The sequence below is a fragment of the Pangasianodon hypophthalmus genome, chromosome 21 (assembly GCF_027358585.1).
Source record: "Pangasianodon hypophthalmus isolate fPanHyp1 chromosome 21, fPanHyp1.pri, whole genome shotgun sequence".
NCBI classification, from domain to species: domain Eukaryota; kingdom Metazoa; phylum Chordata; class Actinopteri; order Siluriformes; family Pangasiidae; genus Pangasianodon; species Pangasianodon hypophthalmus.
In genome coordinates, this window is record NC_069730.1 from 2,063,268 (window position 1) to 2,082,577 (window position 19,310).

At 38.8% G+C, this 19,310-nt stretch overlaps 2 protein-coding genes across 2 annotated transcripts; both read right to left on the reverse strand.

Moving 5' to 3' along the window:
* Window positions 1–3,125: 3,125 nt before the first annotated feature.
* Window positions 3,126–11,178, reverse strand: rnf152 (ring finger protein 152). The gene is made up of 3 exons (XM_053227758.1): window positions 11,097–11,178; window positions 10,865–10,975; window positions 3,126–5,163 (listed from the first exon to the last, which is right to left on the reverse strand). Exon 3 carries the CDS (start codon window positions 5,029–5,031, stop codon window positions 4,501–4,503), a length of 531 nt encoding a protein of 176 aa, XP_053083733.1. The 5' UTR covers window positions 5,032–5,163; window positions 10,865–10,975; window positions 11,097–11,178; the 3' UTR covers window positions 3,126–4,500.
* A 2,393-nt stretch (window positions 11,179–13,571) lies between these two features.
* On the reverse strand, window positions 13,572–17,169 carry buc (bucky ball). Its single transcript, XM_026940979.3, has 7 exons — window positions 17,027–17,169; window positions 16,868–16,927; window positions 16,522–16,674; window positions 14,929–16,419; window positions 14,468–14,581; window positions 14,260–14,373; window positions 13,572–14,177 (listed from the first exon to the last, which is right to left on the reverse strand). Exons 2-7 carry the CDS (start codon window positions 16,872–16,874, stop codon window positions 14,146–14,148), a joined length of 1,911 nt encoding a protein of 636 aa, XP_026796780.3. The 5' UTR covers window positions 16,875–16,927; window positions 17,027–17,169; the 3' UTR covers window positions 13,572–14,145.
* Window positions 17,170–19,310: the final 2,141 nt, after the last annotated feature.

The following is a 19,310-nucleotide window of genomic DNA, read 5'->3' on the forward strand; positions in this document are numbered from 1 at the left end:
CAAACATTTTCCTTATATAATCAACATTCTGTATAATTTTAATTTGTCTAGGTATTAAGAAAGATTTAACAGTAATAAACATAATGAAAATATTATTATTTTAATTTATTTTAATAAAATTTTTTACCCAGCTTTATTCACCAAAGGTGCCAATAATTCTGGAGACAGAAAAAAAAATGTATTTCTGGTTAATTAGCTTAATCTCATGTTGAATATATGAGAAAGCTAACCCTTTAATTGAAGCTAATTTAACTTAATTGAGGTGATTAAGTTCAGGTGTTTTAGCCACACCCACTGCTCACAGGTGTATAAAATCAGGCGCATAGCCATGCAGTCTCCATAGACAAACACTGGCAGTAGACTGGGTCATACTGAAGAGCTCAGTGGCTTTAAATAGGTCACTGTCATAGGATGCCACAAGTCAATTTGTGAAATTTCTGCCCTGTTAGATCTGCCCCTGTCAAATGTAAGTGCTATTATTGTGAAATGGAAGCACTTAGGAGCAACAACAGCTCAACCACGAAGCGGTAGTCCACGCAATCTCACAGAGCGGGCTGTCGAGTGCTGAAGCGCGTAGCAATAAAAAATCTCTTATCCTCTGTTGCATCACTCACTACAGAATTCCAAACTGCCTCTGGAAGCAATATCAGCACGAGAACTGTGTGTCATGAGCTCCATGAAATGGGTTTCCATGGCCAAGCAGCTACACACGAGCCTGAGATCACTGTGCGCAATGCCAAGCGCAGTGGGCTGGAGTGGTGTAAAGCGCTGTCACTGTAGAGCGCCATTAAATAATTCTATCCTTCCAACTTTGCGGCAACAGTTTTCGTTGAAGAACCTTTCCTGTTCCAGCATGACAATGCCCCGTGCACAAAGCGAGATCCATAAAGACATGGTTTGACGAGTTTAGTATGGAGGAACTCGAGTGTCCTGCACAGAGCCCTGACCTCAACTCCACTGAACACCTTTGGGATAAACTGGAACATCGATTGCGAGCCAGGCGTCCTCGCCCGACATCAGCGCCTGACTTCACTGATGCTCTTTTCACTGAATGAGCACAAATTCCCACAGACACACTCCAAAATCTCGTAGAAAACCTTCCCAGAAGAGTGGAGGCTGTTATAGCTGCAAAGGGAGGACCAACTCCATATTAATACCCATATATATACTGTATATATACATATAAACACAATATTGTGCTAATATAAACTAAAGACTAAAAAAACATATGTGCTGAAACACACTTCATTCAACTACTGAATCAAATGGAGAGAAGGATTCACTCCTTGGTGAATGGGGTGTGTTTGTTTTGTTAGTGCATCCTGCGACGCTAAGGACGACAATCCGTGCAATCTGACTTTGATTAGATGTCTACAGGTAACAGATAGCATCTTTAATCACTGCTGGGGTGCAGCAAGGTGACAGAATGACATTTAATTGAACAGTTTCTCGCTGAGATGTCCTGCACGGATTGAAACATGACCTCAGCTCATAGCTTGATCACAGATGTGAGTCAGGAAATGGCCTTCTGCCAGTGTTAATATTTTCACATCACAATATTGTGTGTGTGTTTTTTTTTTTTTTTTAATAAACACATTACTGAGAAATGTATTCAAAATTATGGGAGTTTGGACAAAATAAGAAGGCAACCTTAACATAGATGAAAAACTTTAACAGTTAATATTCTATCCGTGATAACAATATTGCAGCACTCATGAACTCTGGATTCTGATTGGTCAGAAAGTATTGAGTAGTTATCGTTGCTATAGTAACATCTCATTTACAGAGACTTGACATGGTAAAGCTTTCTGTAAGGAGGCGTTTATTTACCATTTATGGAAGGAGTCTCCAGTGTCAGCACAAGAAAATATTTCACTTCAGGGTGGTAACAGTAACTAGGCTTCATCGCTGATTAATTTCCTATAATGGCATTTAGCTATGGATGTGCAGTTTAATAAAAATAAAATGTCCTACATTTTGTCACTCCACGATGTAGCAGATAGATGTGCAGGCCACGGGGTGTGTGAAATCTTTTACTCTAACCACAAAGCTGTCCTGACGAGGATCCTCGATTAATTAAACTGTGCTGAAGACACAGCAGTGAGGGATCTCGGGAGTTGGGCAGGCAGCCATATTCCACCATTTATAATTGCCCCAATGTGGGTTAATACGCTCTTTTGTGACAAATTATCAATCTGCTCTCAGCGTGAAATCAATTTTTACCTATTCCTACAAAAGAACTGATAGCAAGGACTGTCATGAGGACTGTAGCTTCTTCTGTAGAAACTATGGAAGAAGACAGGCGAGATCTGTACAGTGGTGCTATTTTATTTTTATTTTATTGTTAAATCCCAAACCCTTTTCACTAAAGCCACTAAAAGATTTTCTGAAGTTCAATTTAATACTTTTTAAGACTTTAAGACTCCATGTTAACTGTAATTTATGTAAGGAATAAATCACTCAGTGTCATCCAGTTACAGGAAAATAATCAGTGATGGGGGGGTGTGATGAAGCGGAGTTACTGTTACCACTCTGAAAATTATTTTCCTGTAACGGCACATCCTGAAGTGTTTTATTCCACTTATACCACAATTTTAATTTAAAAAATTATATCATACTTTTTATTCACTTATAGCTACATTTAATGTTGTGGAATGTCTATGAAACAAGTTAGTTCCTGTTCTCACTTACGTTATAGCAGCTATAAACAGTCTTTCCCTCACCAGCCTCCCTTTTTTTTTCTCTCTCGTGAATTTAATAAGACCAAAATACGCAGATTGTCATTTTATAGAAAAAAAATCACCAAAAAAGCGTAAACTCTTCTGTCTCTGAAAATGTCGGACAACTTTAACAAAACTTTAACCAAAGTTACAGCTTTACCTCTGACACTGGAGACTCCTTCCATAAGTGTTAAATAAATATCGACAGTTACACACGTTTTTTAATCTGTTTATAAAGTGTACAAGTCCCTGTAAATAATCTGTTACTATAGAAACGATAACGTTTTAGAAGGAGTGCATTAATATAAACCTGCGATGTGCAGCTGCACTACTGTCAGAGGCTTCTGACCAATCAGAATCCAGAATTCAGCAGTATCAGTTCAGTGCTTATAACAGCCAGAGGAATGACTCACAACACCAACGTCTTTTATTACACATTTCACAGCAACATTTAAATAACACGTAGAAAATTGTATATTTGGACATTAGTTAAAAATGTGGCAGAGCTGAAGGAGGAAATCCAGCAAACAGGATTTGTGTTGATTCACTATAAAAGATTTCTTCTTCTTCTTCTTCTTAGTCATGAAAAGCCCCTTCTTTGTCAGCTTTATAGCGTTATTACTTAAGACTTAAGCTTTCTTACTCATTAGGCCATTCTAAATACTGTAACTGTTAGCTGTAGTTCATTTTCTAACTTTCGTTTTGGCCCGGTTTGATTTCACACTGCGCAGATTTTTGAGAAAAAATTAAAGAAAAAACGAATTGCTTGAATCTGTGAGAAGGAGCAGGGTTAGAACATAATCGCAAAAGTCCCAGAACCTCGGCGCGATCTCAGATCGGTTGTTTTGGTCCGGCTTCAAACGCTACATACGTGAAAACCTTCTTAACGTTACGTTTAAATCGTCACAGTCACACACTGCTACCACATTACAATATGACCCAGTTCAACACTGCATCGAGCTTGGTCTTTAACTGTACACTGGCAAAAAAAATAACGTCCATACAGTGTTTTGAGTTGAGGTGGAGAAATTCCTCCAATCCCACGCAGACGAAAAAGAGAAAGATTTACTGAGTGTTACTTTAAACTCCTGCCTTTCAGCAGGAAACAGTGAGTCTCTTAGAACCTCTTATTATATCCAGAGTGTCTTTGTACAAACGTGCGCTCCTCTTTCTGACTGAAAGTCAAACGCACTGTAGGTCCAAAATCACACCCTGTTCACTACATAGTGCACTACCTACCTGGGATTTATCCAGTGCGCTCATGACATCAGAACACAGTTAGCGTCCAGTGTAACCGAGCAATACACTGCGGAGCTTGAACATGATACAGTATGTAGTCTGTACAGTAAATAGGGTAAATAAGAAATGGTGTTTGTTCCCTACATAGTGAATAAGGTGTGTGGTTTGGAATTGGGACACACCCACACCAGACGGATTATAGTGAGCTGTTAGAAATGGCCCTATATAGGGAATAGGGCATGTGGTTTGAGACACGCCCACAGTGTATATATATAACATGAGGTGTTTAAAATGGAGTTTATGTTCCCTACGTAGTGATCAGGGCAAGTGGTTTGTGTTTATGTTCCCTAACTAGTGCATACAAACTGTAATTTGAGACACATCCACAGCTGACCGATCACTGTGAGCAATTTGTCATGAAATCCTTTATCTGAACCCTGAATTTCATTCCCTTTTCAGTGCACTACTGTGTGCTCCTGATTCTTCTCCGTAGGGAATAGTGAGTAGGGTGATATTTGAAACACAGCCCCCGTCTCGCCTTTCATCCACAGGAAATGATGCTGAAGCGTTTGGACACACAAGACATGTTGTGCAGGACGATGGCCAGGAGGAAGATGAGGATGATGGCTACCAGGAGGACAGTGCAGAACCCGGTCCAGGCTGAACTCTTCATCGTCGCGTCTCTCCCCTCTGCCTCCTCCTCCTCTCCGGCTGTAAGGCGTTCAGGTTGAGTCGTCCCGTCTGGGTTTTTGAAGCCGTATCTGTAGGCGTGTTCATCCCCTGACAGAGGCAGCAGGTAGCAGCTGCTATTGGGCAGCTGGATAAAAACGGGCGCGTGTGCCAAGGTGATGGCTGAGAGTGCTTCCGGATCATCTGGGAGCTGTAACACGGAGAGGCCGCAGAGGTGCGTGACATGGCGGCACCAGGGGCAGCGGACTTCCCTGTGATTCAGCACCATCTGATGCAAACATTCTGAGCAGCACGTGTGCCTGCACTCCAGAAGTTTGGGCCGCCGTCGAGGGCTGAACGGGTTAAAGCAGATCTGACACTCTGGTCTAGAGAACGTCTCCATTATATGTTTCAGCTGCTGAAGCTCCTCTACAAACTCAGTGTCACGAGAGCAGAAACACGAACGCCAGTTTACTGACGAAGATCCACATGGTCAAATCTCAAGCTTGGACTTTTAATCCATATCTGGCTGCATCTGTGGGTCAAAACAGAGATACAGCAGGTTTGCATTAAAACATTGTCATTATTAATCCAAACTAAATCTCACACTAAGACCATATGCTGGAAACAAGCATACTTTCTGCCTCCTGCCAAATACGCAACACATAAACACATCACCTAGATCTTAAACAGGATCTGTGGGAGAATATAGCAGCCAGTGAAACCTAATATGGCCACCGAGAAGCTGGTACGGTATTTAAGACTGGAGTGTAGGCCACAAGGTTCTCATTACAACACCACAGACACATTTATCTAACACATAATTCTGTTTGTCAGATTATATTTGAGAACTTGTGTGAAGATGTGCATGACAACATGTGACCATTTGTCAAGCCGAGTTATTTCTAATCCAAGGATGACAAGATCTAGACAGAAGTGACAGCTGTCTAGACCTCAACAAAAACATCACGGACATATTGGGCTTTTCTAACCATAAATCCAATGATATTTCTAATTTAAAGGTGCAATTCATGACTTTTAAAAGTTTTTACATTTAGTAATGACCTCATTTCAAAGATATATTTTTAAAAAAATGGAACTGGCAACGCTGGTTTACTATGACTCTGGCTAGTTTTTGTTTCGGGCTTATATTTTAATTCTTTCCGGGCTTTTAAATGAGCTCCACCTCCCGCTCAAACAGAGCTGCTCAGCATAACACGTTTTCTTTAAAAGGCACATTATATGGTTTCAATAGAATCTATGTAGGCATTGTGTAGACAGGAGAGAAACCGCAAAGTGTAAACTATTCAGTCCTGGAGATACTGGAAAACCTAAAGATACAGCTTTACCTCTGACAGTGGAGACTCCTTCCATAAATGTTAAATAAAGTCCTCCTTACAGAGAACTTCACCATATCAATGACTGTTTTTTGTATGTAAACAACAACACATACTGTCAGAGCTGCTGTTATGGAAAAAGAATCAACACCTTCTGGCCAAGCTGATGGTAGAAGTGTGACATAATTCAAAGCCTTGTTAAATCCCTTCTAAAATTAAGGTTAATAACCTTTGAATAAGTGAAAATAATAGCTCTGAATTAGTATGCATAACCGGTGGGTTAGTATGCAAAATGCAAACAAAAACTGTGGAGTCACAACCCTTTTCAGAACCCGAAGCAGCTATTACCCAGCGCCGTGTAAAACTGTTTGGAGGACAAACATTGCCTTGAGGAACCACACAGCTATTATTTACGTTAATTGCCTGCCGTTAATGCTTGTCACAAAATGGGACAATTATTCACGTGAAAATAAGTTTGCCAGTGAAACCAGAGCCAAAAAGCAATACCACAAATTTACCTTATGAGATCATCCCATCTCAGTAATTTGCAGAAAATGACAAGCCTCAACCTGCGCAGTAGTGAACGCCACCTCGGACTGCTGTAGTGTGCATGAAACATGGAGTCAATCTGTGATAATAACCCGCACAAGCAGCCATGACATAAGATGAAAGAGCTGTTGCTATAATAACACGGTTCATAAATCAGGTTCTCCTCTCGAGGGATCGAACCGAAGGAGGGTCTTTTCATCAAGAATTATTCTGCCGCCATCCCCTGAGAGAAAAGTAATTAATAATGTAATTAAACCTGCAATTGTCTCATGAATGGACAAATCCCTTCAAGGCTTCACTGGTTATGAGACGCACAGCATCTAGCAAACAGGAAGCAGAAATATTCCACCTCGCATTGAGTTTATCGCGTGAAAGAGGTCAGAGTGAGATCGATGATTGATTCTCACTTACAGACTAAACACAGATACAAGAATTAGATGGCATTTCATTTCATTAATTTGTACTTTAGCGTCACAGAGTCTTTATTAATGTTGGCAAGGTGTGTGTGATATAGAGAAAAATGTCTGGTGAGGGAGATTTGAATTCCCAGAGACTCTAAATAAACTATTTATTTCCTTCAATTTGATGCCAGAATTCCTTTTAATGCCTAAAAGCTTTTTTTTTTTTGCCTAAATCCAAGGTGATGACACATTATACTAACAGTAGAGTTACATGAGAATTTGAGTCCACTCCATTTGTAATTTCAGCATTTCTACATATTACTACGTGTTTGTGAAGCTGTAGTCAGCTAGCGAGCGCTATAGCTTTGACCTAAAGGGTAAGAGGCTCTAGAGCACCAGTCTCTGACTTTGAATGACTTCACTGTAGACTGCAACTTCCTGCCTCCTCCGCCAATCAGGCCACATTTCCTGTCGAAAATGCCACTGTGTTACCAAATGGACTATAATTTCAGCCCAAAATGCCACTGTAAGTAATTTGACTGCAACTTCTGCTCAAAGTGCCAACGTGTAACCTATTAGACCGCAGTTTTCGTCGAAAATACCATGGGAGCCAATCACAGCATAGTTCCTACCAAACATGTCACTGTATAACCAGTTAGACCACAGTTCCCGTCCAACATGTGACAACATGTAACCAATGAAACCACATTGCCCAAAAAAAAAACTCCACTGACAAATCAGACCGCAGTTTCCAAACAAAATTCCACTGAAGAATTCGATTTTAAATAAAGATTATTAATAAAGATTGCTAGAAGAATTTATGTTTTATCATTTGGTGCTAGATTTCAAGCAGTGTGAACACGAATATAGGTTTTGGTTTGGGACACAGTCCAACGGTATTTATCCCAAAGCTGTTTTATAGAAATCTGGGTGTGGACTCCGTTCAAAAAAAAAAAAAAACTAGAAAGGCAGCAGATAGAGGGATTGTATGTGAATAATGTGTGATGGTGAGCTGTTCGTGATAGCAAATTTGTGATGGAATACGATTACACAATTTCAGGTTCGTGAAAAAAAAACATGCACTGGATGAAACTGTTCACATGAGCCGACATTTTTTTTTTCTTCATATATCTGTGTGCTGCTCAGTGCTCTTGAAATGATGTGTTTGGAAACAAGGACGTGTTGCAGAAGATGTTGCTGAGGACAGAAGTCCTTGGAAATGCCTTCTTATGTGATAAAAGACCTCGTCTTTGTGATTGCAAAATCTCTTGTCCACTTTGATACAGGACTCAAAGGCAAAAGGGGAAAAAATCTACACCAGTTTGTCAAGGGTCCTGTGGGTAATTTTATTAAATCATGTGAAAGCTTTGACCTTGTCCCATTGTCCTTCGAGTTCTCACTTTTCTACCCACATCAATCTCTCGTTTTTTGCTGACCGAGGCAGCCCACGGCACAAAAGCCTGCTGCCTTTTTTTTTTTAATTCACTGCCCATTAATATCCACCCTTTTTTCATCCATGTGTGAAAAGCACACTGCTAACCTAGCTAATGAAATTCATTCAGCGAACGCATTCATGGAATTCTCGAATGATTGGCCCCTAAAAACGCACAGCTGAGGTAACCCTGAGATATTAAACCTTGCTTAATATTAAAAGAGGCCGAGAGAAGAGAAACCGGGGTAATTATTCCACTAAGATGTCAAGCGTTATTTGTCATGTTGATAGAAATGGCAGAAAAGACAATAAAGCAGCGAGCAGTCTATCAGCTGGATGCTGTATCAGCCGATCGGCTGGATAGATGGAGCAGCAGCGGGGGGGATTTGTCAACACCAGATGAAAAGAGAGGAATAAAAATGAGGGGAAAAGTCACTGAAGACATCGTGCATCCACAAGAGCGATGAATCGTCCTAACCGGGATTTAAATTCATGCACGTCCTTATTAGCGCTGGTGATTCATTCACCTACAAGAAATGGCACCTGGAACCATTTTTATTCAATTTGTCGAAACAAACAGAGATCCAGATGGTGTTTACATCACAGCATGGCGGTTTGGGCCCTTATTTCCACATCGCAAAGCTCTCGGACAAGGAGCTAAATGAAGGTCTCAAAACAAACGAGATATGATTTACCACACGCGCACACACACACACACACACACACACACACACACTCTTAGCATGTACTTTGGTCGTAGTCTCTTTAAGGAGTCAGAGTCTACAGCCCCAATCAGTACATCACAGCTGACCTGAAGAGCGCCGAGTCGATTAATCAGCATCTGATAGAGGTTCTTTCATCTGAGATAACGTCGGTGTAATTTAGTTATTTGGCTAATCTCCAAGCTTCCTGACGATTACCGCAATCCAGGAAATTGTTGTAGAAAGAAAAATGCGGTATATGATAAAAATTTGGTTTTAATTAAATAACAAGCTTGAGAAATCCTAACTTTCCATTCACACTGCCAAATGTAATAGCTTGAGGAACTTATTTGTTGCTGTTATTGTAATGATTTATATAAGTATCATGTTCGCATCTGAAAATATGGACCTACTGCATATTATATAAAAAATTATGTATTAAGAAATAAAACACTTTTAAAAATAAAATAGTGAGTGATGAGGTGGCGTGATGAAGCAGAGTTACTACACTAAAGTTGATTATTTTCCTATAACAGCACATCCTGAAGCCTTTTATTCCTTTTATACTGCATAATTTGCCAATGATTACAATTTTTATTTATTAAAGAACGATACGTCATACATTTGTCCCCTCGTAGTTCCCTCACCAGCCTCTTTGTTTTCTCTTTACAAAGCGTAAACTCAAACTCTTCTGTCCTGAAGACGTCGGAAATGTTCAAGTTCCAGCTTTATCTCTGACTGTTACAAATTGCTGACACTGGAGACTCCTTCCATAAACGTTAAACAGGCATGTATTTACAGAAAACACTTAACCGTATCACCGATTAAATGCATTTTTTAATCCGTTTGTGTGTCTACCGGACAAGCCCCTGTGAATGAACTGTTCCTATAGAAACAATAAAGATAATAGAAACTTAATAGAAACTTCTGACCAACCAGAAGCAAGAATTTAACAGCGTTATTCACCTACAACTGCTGACTAAATATCAGTCTATTATGCAAAAAGGTTTGTTGTTGTTTTTTTTTTTGTTTTTTTTATATACCTTGCATTCCTATCGCGTCATTCGTAAACTTTGAAATTAAAATGCTGTCTTGATAGCCTTTGTGTGAAAATAGTAATGCACCAGCATACTGTTTTGCAAATAAAATATTGTGTATTTATACATATTGTGCTATGTAACAAAGTGTCCTTTATGTATTGCGATGATATAATTTGGCGATATTGACTATGTAAAGCTGCAGTAGCTTTTTCTTGTCCATCTATCCAATGAAATTGGGACGGTGTGTGGTTTATATGTCTAGAATCCAGTATGTTTTGGTGGTTTCCCCTCGTCTAACACATCCGATATCAACTCATGAGCAGGTTTAGAGCTGTGTGTAAGAGTGTAAGGGTGTAAACATGTGGAAATCATGAAACTCTGTTGAACTCCGGACATACAGGAGTGTAGGTGTAGTCTAAACAACCCACATAAAACACTGAGTTAATCAGTCCAATGTGGGCTGACGCCTAATCTTCATAGGAGTACAAAGTCCTGCTCGACAATAACACTTTTACTGTTACAGTGAAGGCTTAGCTCCATACTCAAGAGTACAAACTATAGATAAATACTATACTATCTAATATTAGTGTGGAATTAACGGCCAAGAGTGACCGTTATTTCCGTTATGAGCTTAGAAACTTGGCAGAAAACTCAGATTTCTGCAAATAAATACAACAGACAGCTTGTTTGAAAAGCACACATATTATGTACACTTCATAGAAATACCAAGGTATACACTTTACCAAAAAAATAAGTAAATAAATAAAAATACAAACCGTAGTTTTAATTCGTTTTGTTTTTTTCACCTCAGATGGTCTGCTCGCGCTCACCTACAGTACCTCACCCTCTGGTTAAAGGATTTGTTTTTCCCTTTTACTGTCCCTTTCCTGTACAGAAAAGAACAAATATCTTCTTAAATCATTATATAAAGATATAACACAACACAACAACACTAAAACACAACATTTGAAGGAGTTGTAGTAGAGAAATGTAGTGCTGAAGACTTACCTCAGCTCTGAGAGAGAGAGATGTATCGCGCGCGCTAGCAGAGAGAGACAAGCTCGTGCTTTCTCTCGGCACGCGCTGCTGGTTTGACAGTTCTGTGGGCGTTCACGAGCGCCCGCCCCTCAGCCAATCAGAAGCAAGTACGGATGAATGACGTGAGTGACAGCAAATAAGAATAGCGCAAATGGAGACCGCCTCAGCTCACGTTTTATTTTCCTGTGTTTATGTTGTGCAAATGGCTTGTTGAACAGTTTTCCTTTATGCCAGAAAAATGTGTCCAAAAAAACATTGAAGCTGATGAAAGCTCAGATTTATTCTTAATTTTGTGGGTTTAATAGTTTAAAGTTTAATAATGACATACCATAATCATATGGTAATGAATAATTATTGATTTTTATACACACACACACACACACACACATATATATATATATATATATATATATATATATATATATATATATATCAAACTTAAAAAACACACAAAATGAAAGAGACATTCCCTTATATATAAGGGAAGGTCTCTTTCATTTTGTGTGTTTTTTAAGTTTGATTATAATTCATCATAAATATGAGTTAATAATGTTAAAGTATTATGGATATATTTTATGCCAGGGAATTAGTTAAAATAAAATAAAAGGTTAAAAAATAGTTTAAATACTATAATAGTTTAAGAGAGAACAGGAACAAAGAGTTTATTATAAAAGGATAGAAAAGCATAATGGAAATACAATAACGATTATAATTAAAATCATATATTGTACTTTATATATATATATATATATATATAAAGTTTTTAATAACCCGTATATTGAATGGATACTTACAGCTTAGCACTAAGTCAGCTTAGTGCTATGTGCATTATGATGTTTTATTAATGCTTGAATGTTGAATCACAACAAGCTGAGTTAACTCTTGAACTACCTTCTACATTCTTAGTAATTATGCAACACTGGAGATTTTCCAAGGACTGTTCCAAGTAAAAATAAATAAAAAAAATACACCTGCCTGCTGGTATGCAGCACAGCTTGTATTAATTGTTTGCATGTGTGACATGAATACAGAGGAAGGAAAAACAGCCGCTCATTGTTCTCTCCACAGTGGAAATGACTTTGTTCTACAGTAGTTCATATTACAGCAGCTATCCAAATGATTGCACAAAGATATTGATATAATTCCACAAATGACACCCACTTTTTGCAACTAAACACTCATTTAAAGTTTTGTATAGCTGTAAGTAAACAGCATGAAGTTGGTGTTTTGGTTTCAGTTGCAATGGACACATTTGACACACATGTAATGCTAAAATGTAAAATAATACTAAAATTCCAGTTGTATTATTGGAACCATGAAGAATTTAATCTCAGCTCTGGGTAGCAGGAACCTTGGAGCAAAATGGCAAACATATTTAAAGGAAATGGTCAAACATAGATTTTCCAGATGTCAAAGCTGTCGCTCAAAGTGACGTGCCACATGCTGTGATGCTGAAACATGACATGATCAGACAGCCATTCGTCAAACGGTCATATTTTGGGTGCTCCCATGCAGGTACCTGCCAGTGTTTACATATTCAACTTGATGCAGGCAGGGTTAGGGGTTGAAGTAAACAACATGGGTCTAGGCTGAAGTCAGTTCCTGTTATTCAAGGAAATGGTCATTTCTAAATGACATGCTGTGTTGTAAGCATCACTATCACACCAGTTGACTATATTGGTCATTGTATATGAAGATATTCAATCCATCATGCTATTTCTGAAACATTGAATAGGAAAAAACCAAGGAAACAGGACTTAAACACAGAGCTTAGTCACCTTGACTTAAGGTCTCGGATCCCATTGTTTGTGTGCCACACTGAAAACATTCAGCCAAGGCCAGCATGAGGTTTATAATAATGTCTGTCTCTGTCATTCTAGGGCATTAGCTTATTGTGGCTAGGACACTAGTCAACAAGGGAAACTGTATTTAAATGCTTAGGGTAAGCCATTTAATCCCATTTTTCTCCCTTCTGTGTACATGGACTATATATAAAAATATAAAAACCTTGGACAACCCTGTGCCACAATCAGCATAAAAGACTGAGAAAATGCAACAAAAGTAAAACATACATGAGGTGATCATTTAAACACATTTAATAACCCAACTTGTTTTGCTACATTCTGCAAATTACTGAAGCAACATAAATTCACCTCGGACAGCTTAATTTAAGTAATGTCTTTAAAGGGCAATATGGAGGCACATATGATTATTAGATTACATAAATAAAACCTGAATGCCCACTAATGACCATGTAGGTAGAGAGTTTTTCAGCCATTTGCTGAAGAACCCAACTGACAAGACTTTGGCCTAATTACACACACACACTTAGGTAAGTATATGCAAATTACCATGTGTCAAATGCATTCAAATGGCATAAATGACTCAGATGTGAAAGTACATCAATTTCAGAACCAAATTACTAAAACCAAACATTCAAACAAGTGCAATGCAAGGATTTTAATGACACCACTGTGCAAGCAAACACATCTGTAAGTCAACATTACACTGCATTACAGGTTTAAAACAGGTTGCACAATAATAAAACGACATGTCTGGACTAGGCTCGGCCAGACTGCCGAGGTATCTGCCAATTTATTTTTTTTTTAATCAGCTGCATTTCTAATGCCCAGCCTTCGGGAGAAAAAAAAAAAAAATCTGAGAATGGCTTCGATGACTCAGACCTTGACGAGCAGCACCAGCAGTGAAGAGGCTAGATCTACACCTCCCAGATCCAGCCACACAAGTACAAAGGGATGAGTTAAGCACGTCAAGGCAAAGTCCAGAGAAATCACCCTCAGGCAGGATTAAGATGAATGCACAGCACTCAAAGTGAAGCGGTGTGAGCATTGGAAAGGCAGTCATGTGCAGCAAGGCATTCATTTCTGCATTACCCCTTATTATTCACATAAATACCAGTGCTCGTTTATTTATTATAGCATGCTTTTGTGCATTCCATAGTGCAATAGTGTTTATAATAGGTAATACATTTAAGTATTAAAGCAGTGCTCATTGTTGCTTAGTATCTTGTGCCTCTTCTTTTCATAGATCCTGGAAAGGAACGATGCCATCAAGTTGAGCACTACCAGAGATATTCCAAGACATAACGGTCACAAAAATGTTATGCACTTACCTCTGCCCCTTTGGCAGTAGGAAAACTCTGCCTCATTGTGGTCATCGTATTCATTTCTCCTCGGCCTCTGCTGAGCAAATGTCTTGCAAGAAGGCCTTCGTCTTGCAGGTCTCCCTTCACGGCATTGCAAGTTTTCAAATGGGAATTGTAATCTTAAAATCACCAAATAGTAAATATGGAAAAAATAATTACACTGAAAAGAGCCTGCCTTTTTCTTGAAGACCATTGGCCGGCCTGCAGGATCGTGATCTCTGCTTGCCACTGCAGCCAGTCCAATTTTCATGGTCCATTATCTCTCCTGGACATTCTCCCTGTAAGTGTTCTGAAGAACATTACAATCATAAGTATGGAATCACACACTCCATGTAGAAGATTTTCAACAACAGAGACTCTTTCCGTAAAACGTTAATCATCTCCTTACAGAAAACTTCACCCATCCGCAATTAAACTTTTTTTTTTGCTAAGTGACATTTATCTGTAATTTTTCCCCTGTAAGTGAGCCATTAATATTAAAAAAAAAAAAAAATCAGTAGAACAAGTACATTAATATAAACTCTGACCAAATTTGAAAATTCAAAATCTTCACCACACCAGGAACCAGGGAACCCAACAAGCCATGCAGTGCATAAATCTCTAATTACCATTATCAACCAGAAACACATTACTTACCAGAGTAAGATCTGAACTGGGTACCCTTTTGACCTTTGCCTCGGCCCTTGTCTCCTTTAGAAGTAGGATGAGGCTGCTCACCACACTCTCCTCTGCCATGGTCTTGGTCCTGCCCACTTGGCTCTTCAACCTCCAGGACCTTCCTGGCTTTGTGTTTGGAAACTTGAGCAAAAGGCGACAGTCCATGCTTGGATAGATGCTGCCTCAAAACTACTTTCTGAGCTTCACCGGTACTTGCCGCCTCAGTATCTTCCTCCAACTCACAGTCGCAATCTTGATCCAACAGCTCTGCAGGGCTGATGTCTTCATCTGGAAGGCTTGCACCACAGCAGGCGCACGTTTTGGCCCAAACAGAGCATGCTTTATCTGCAGGATCTGTTTCAGAGTGGGTGGGAACAGCACCGGTTTCTGCCAGTTTGCCACCATCTACATAGACTTGCCCAGACGTTAGATCATCTTCGACATCAGTGGAGAACATCTCATCCCTGGAGGACAGCTCGTCTAATGAAGGACTGAGGACACTCTGCCGTGCAGGAACCACTTGAGGGTAGTAGTTATGGGTGTATGGGCTGCCAAAAGTGTATCTTTTAGAAGGCAATAGAGCAGATGCAGTATCCATGTACAGCAATGGGTCGACCTCTTTCTGAAGCAACAAACCAGTGGTAGTCTTATTGCAAGGAAGGCGGAGAATTTGATATGGCAGATCACAGTCTGCGGTCATCTGCAACAGAGGCTCGGTAACCTCTACAGAGTCAGAAGGCAAATTCTCACACTTCTCACTTTGGATGGAGGTCTTACCTTCACACAAATCAGACGTCCCATTGCAATCAGAAACATGAGCTCCAGAGTCATGGACCTCAGCTGAATGGCTTCCATTGCTGATGTGATTCATGCCAGATTTCTCAATCTGAAAGCACGGCATCTCCGAATCACTTCGTTTGTAATCTTGGTCCTGACCCTGGCTTTCGTCACGAATGGAGGAACTGTCAAGAGGCAGCACATCGGACAACACGCACTCCTCCAATCGGCCCTGGCTCGACTCGGCGTCATACACGGCAGAGTCACAGTGCGTCACCGGCTTCCCCGAATCATCCTGATCAAGCTGAGAAGCAGGCTCCATATTTAACTCATCTCCATAGTTCATCTTCTCCATCTCATGGGTGAATGAGATTACAGCGGGGGTTGAGGAAAACATCACATTGGGTTCCTTGACTGCTCCAGACTTTTCACATGCTTGAAGACCTTCCAGGCAGTCCATCAGTTTACTAACTGGATCTCCGGGCTCCGTCTGGGCTTCAGACGATGTGGTCTCACGATGCATGCTCATCTGCTGGAAGTGCTGACGGAAACGGAGGTCATAGGAGGTGACAGAAGGGAAGAGGGGGGCAATCCTTCTGTAATCAGTCGGCTGCATGGGCGCATGTGGGACCACATAACCAGGGTACTGCATAAATTGATATGGAGGCATACAAGCACGCCCAAACGGGAACACTAAGAGAAAGAAAGTGAAAGAAGAAAAGCTGCCATTAGTCGGGAACAACTACTGGAGGGGGAAAAAAAAAAAAAAAAGGATACTCATGATGGATTTCTTACCTGGCCCTGGGAAGCCATACTGTCCAAATGGATCCATAGGCCACTGATAGAAGAAATAAGGTTGAGATGGTGGTTGGACATAGAAAAAAGGTCTATTGTGATTAACTGGGGGGTGCGGTTGCTCAACATCTGACTGTGAAGGATGAGAAATGTCTAGAAAAGAAACATTTCAGTGTCAAAAAACATTTCCTGTCCTGAACATTTTTGTGTTTTCCCTGCTCCCAACTCTGAAATGGCTGTTAATTATCTGCTTAGTTTAATAAGGTGTGTTGGGACAGGCTCTACTCCAGGACCATGAAGTAATCCATCCAAAACAAGTGACCACTAAAACCATGATCATGCTCACCTTCCATTTTTAGTGAAAGGGCAGGAACCAAACACAGGATACAAAACACCACTATATATACTGCAAAAGAATATTAAAAAAGAAAAAAACACACACATTTAACTTTTTTTAAGAGAGACCTCAAGACCTATGCACAGCACTTATAGATTAAAAACAAACCTTAAACGTGCAATGTGAATACAACGTGCAAATAAGTGCACCAAGCAAGAGCAACAAACTCCATACACAAACGTTTTCAACCCTATAAATAGCCCCTATAAGCTCCCCACGCATGGCTGAGGTCAGCAGGTGTGCACCATCTTGAAATGGAAACGCACCGCCTCGTAGTAATTACCTCCCATTTGATGGCACTTGATTAATTAGAGGGTGTTTTAACACCTGGCGGCGTCGAGGTTGCGCAGCCTTTAACCTCTGCGCAACCTTTACGCAGAGCAGCGCGCACATGCTGCTGCTCTGTACTGTGTTCAATTTATCAATTTATAGATAAATGGATTGTCGTATAATTATATGAATTTACGTAGATTAAAACAATAAAATATGTAGTTATTATTAAAAATCATTATATTTTTAATTTTAAAAATTTAGGCGAATATATACCTGGGATTTAATATAGGAATAAATATTGCAAGGAATCATTTGCAAAAAAAAAAGCTTTCTATATAGAGCTTAAAGCAAGCTAAAAATATTAGTATTGATAGTGTAATATTTGATAGTGTAATAATTGTTTGGTAAATTAAAGAGTAAATATAGTATAATATTTTAATATATATTTTTACTGATAAATAATAAGATTTAGATCTCCTAATATGGTACTATGTACTATACTATTAGACCTAACTAATACTATTAGATATATGTGTAAAATATGCATTTGTATCTTAAAATCATATCTCCTAATATATGTCAAAATTTCTACATATTGTATATCATTCATTAGACATACAGAATTCACTGTAAGTTTACAAACATCACTATATTTTACTGTAAACATGGATTATTACTTAATATCTCCATTACATAATAAATACAAAAGATATCTCTCTATGATTGAATTTAAAAAAAAAAGTCTATTTTTTTCTTCTCTATGGAAGAATTGGACAATTTAGATTTTTTACATTTTAAAATCAGCTGTATTAAATAAAATATGACTAGATGTTGTAGATGTTGTGATTTGAAATAAAATCTAATATTAAAAACACAAAGTTGTTGTAAAATGAGATGAATGCACTAGAGTAAGTTTTAATGGTGTGATATTATGGTGTGGAGAACAAGAGGAGACATTTATTCAAGCAGGAAGCGTAGGAAGAAAATAAAACTGTGTGTGACTCTGTGTTTAACTGGAAAAGCATTTTATGGTCTGCTGAGCCATTCAGGTAACGTGCTTAAAGCAACACACTAGATAAGAGTGTATAATTAACCTCCTTTTGTTTTCCATTATGAGTAATTATACCTTCACTCAAGTGCAACCAGATGTAAGGAGATCACACTTGGATTATCAAAGGGCTAATTGAAAAAAGGCTTGTGTTTTTCATTTTCTTTCTTTTTTTTTTTTCTTTTAAAGTCAATCAGTAAGTTCCAGACCTACAAACCCACTTATGCCTTGCAAAAGTATTCACCCCCTTGAAGTTCTCCACATTTTGTAGTGTTACAGCCCAGATAGTTACAGTTCAAAATGGACTTAACTGGGATTATACATCACATTCCCTCAATATAAATACATCTATTCCTAAAAGAATCCAGCTTTTGTTAGAGAACATACCCAAACACAAATTATTAAAAATCCAAGGTGCTATCAATCCAAGTCTGGGACAGAGTTCGAAATGGATGAAGCCTGGATTCTGTGGGAAGTGTGCAACCCTTCTGTGAGATTATATACTTTAGATAAATAAAATATATATTTTTTGTGGGTCTGTGCTCATGCAGGAGTGACAGAGAATGAGAAGAAATATGCTGAGCACAAAGGAGCAGATAAAGAACACTAATCTAAAGTCTTTCCTCATCATCTCATCTATTCTCTCAGGTGTGCAAGTGAAAAACACACGTGCACTTCAGAACCACTTTATTTTTACTTCTTTTTTAAATTAATTCATTTATTTTGAAACAATCGTATTGCTGTGCATAATGAAATATATTTTGGAAATTTTATTTCACCATATGAAATCAAACTTTGTAGTCAGAGACTCATTTCAGTATTAAAAAAACCGTGCAAAAATTCAAATCAGTGCAGTATTATGATGAACAATAATATCAGTAAGAGTACAAACAAAAGCAACCAGGTTATTGACCATATGTACAAAGGTATAATCCAACTATTTTAACAGTGAGCATACTGTAATATATTTATTTCTTCAGGAGCCTTCTTCAGGTAATTATAGAGTCATTCATAAGGTTAAAATACGTGATTTAAAGCAGGAAAACAGTAATTAGAGCAGTCCAGGGACTC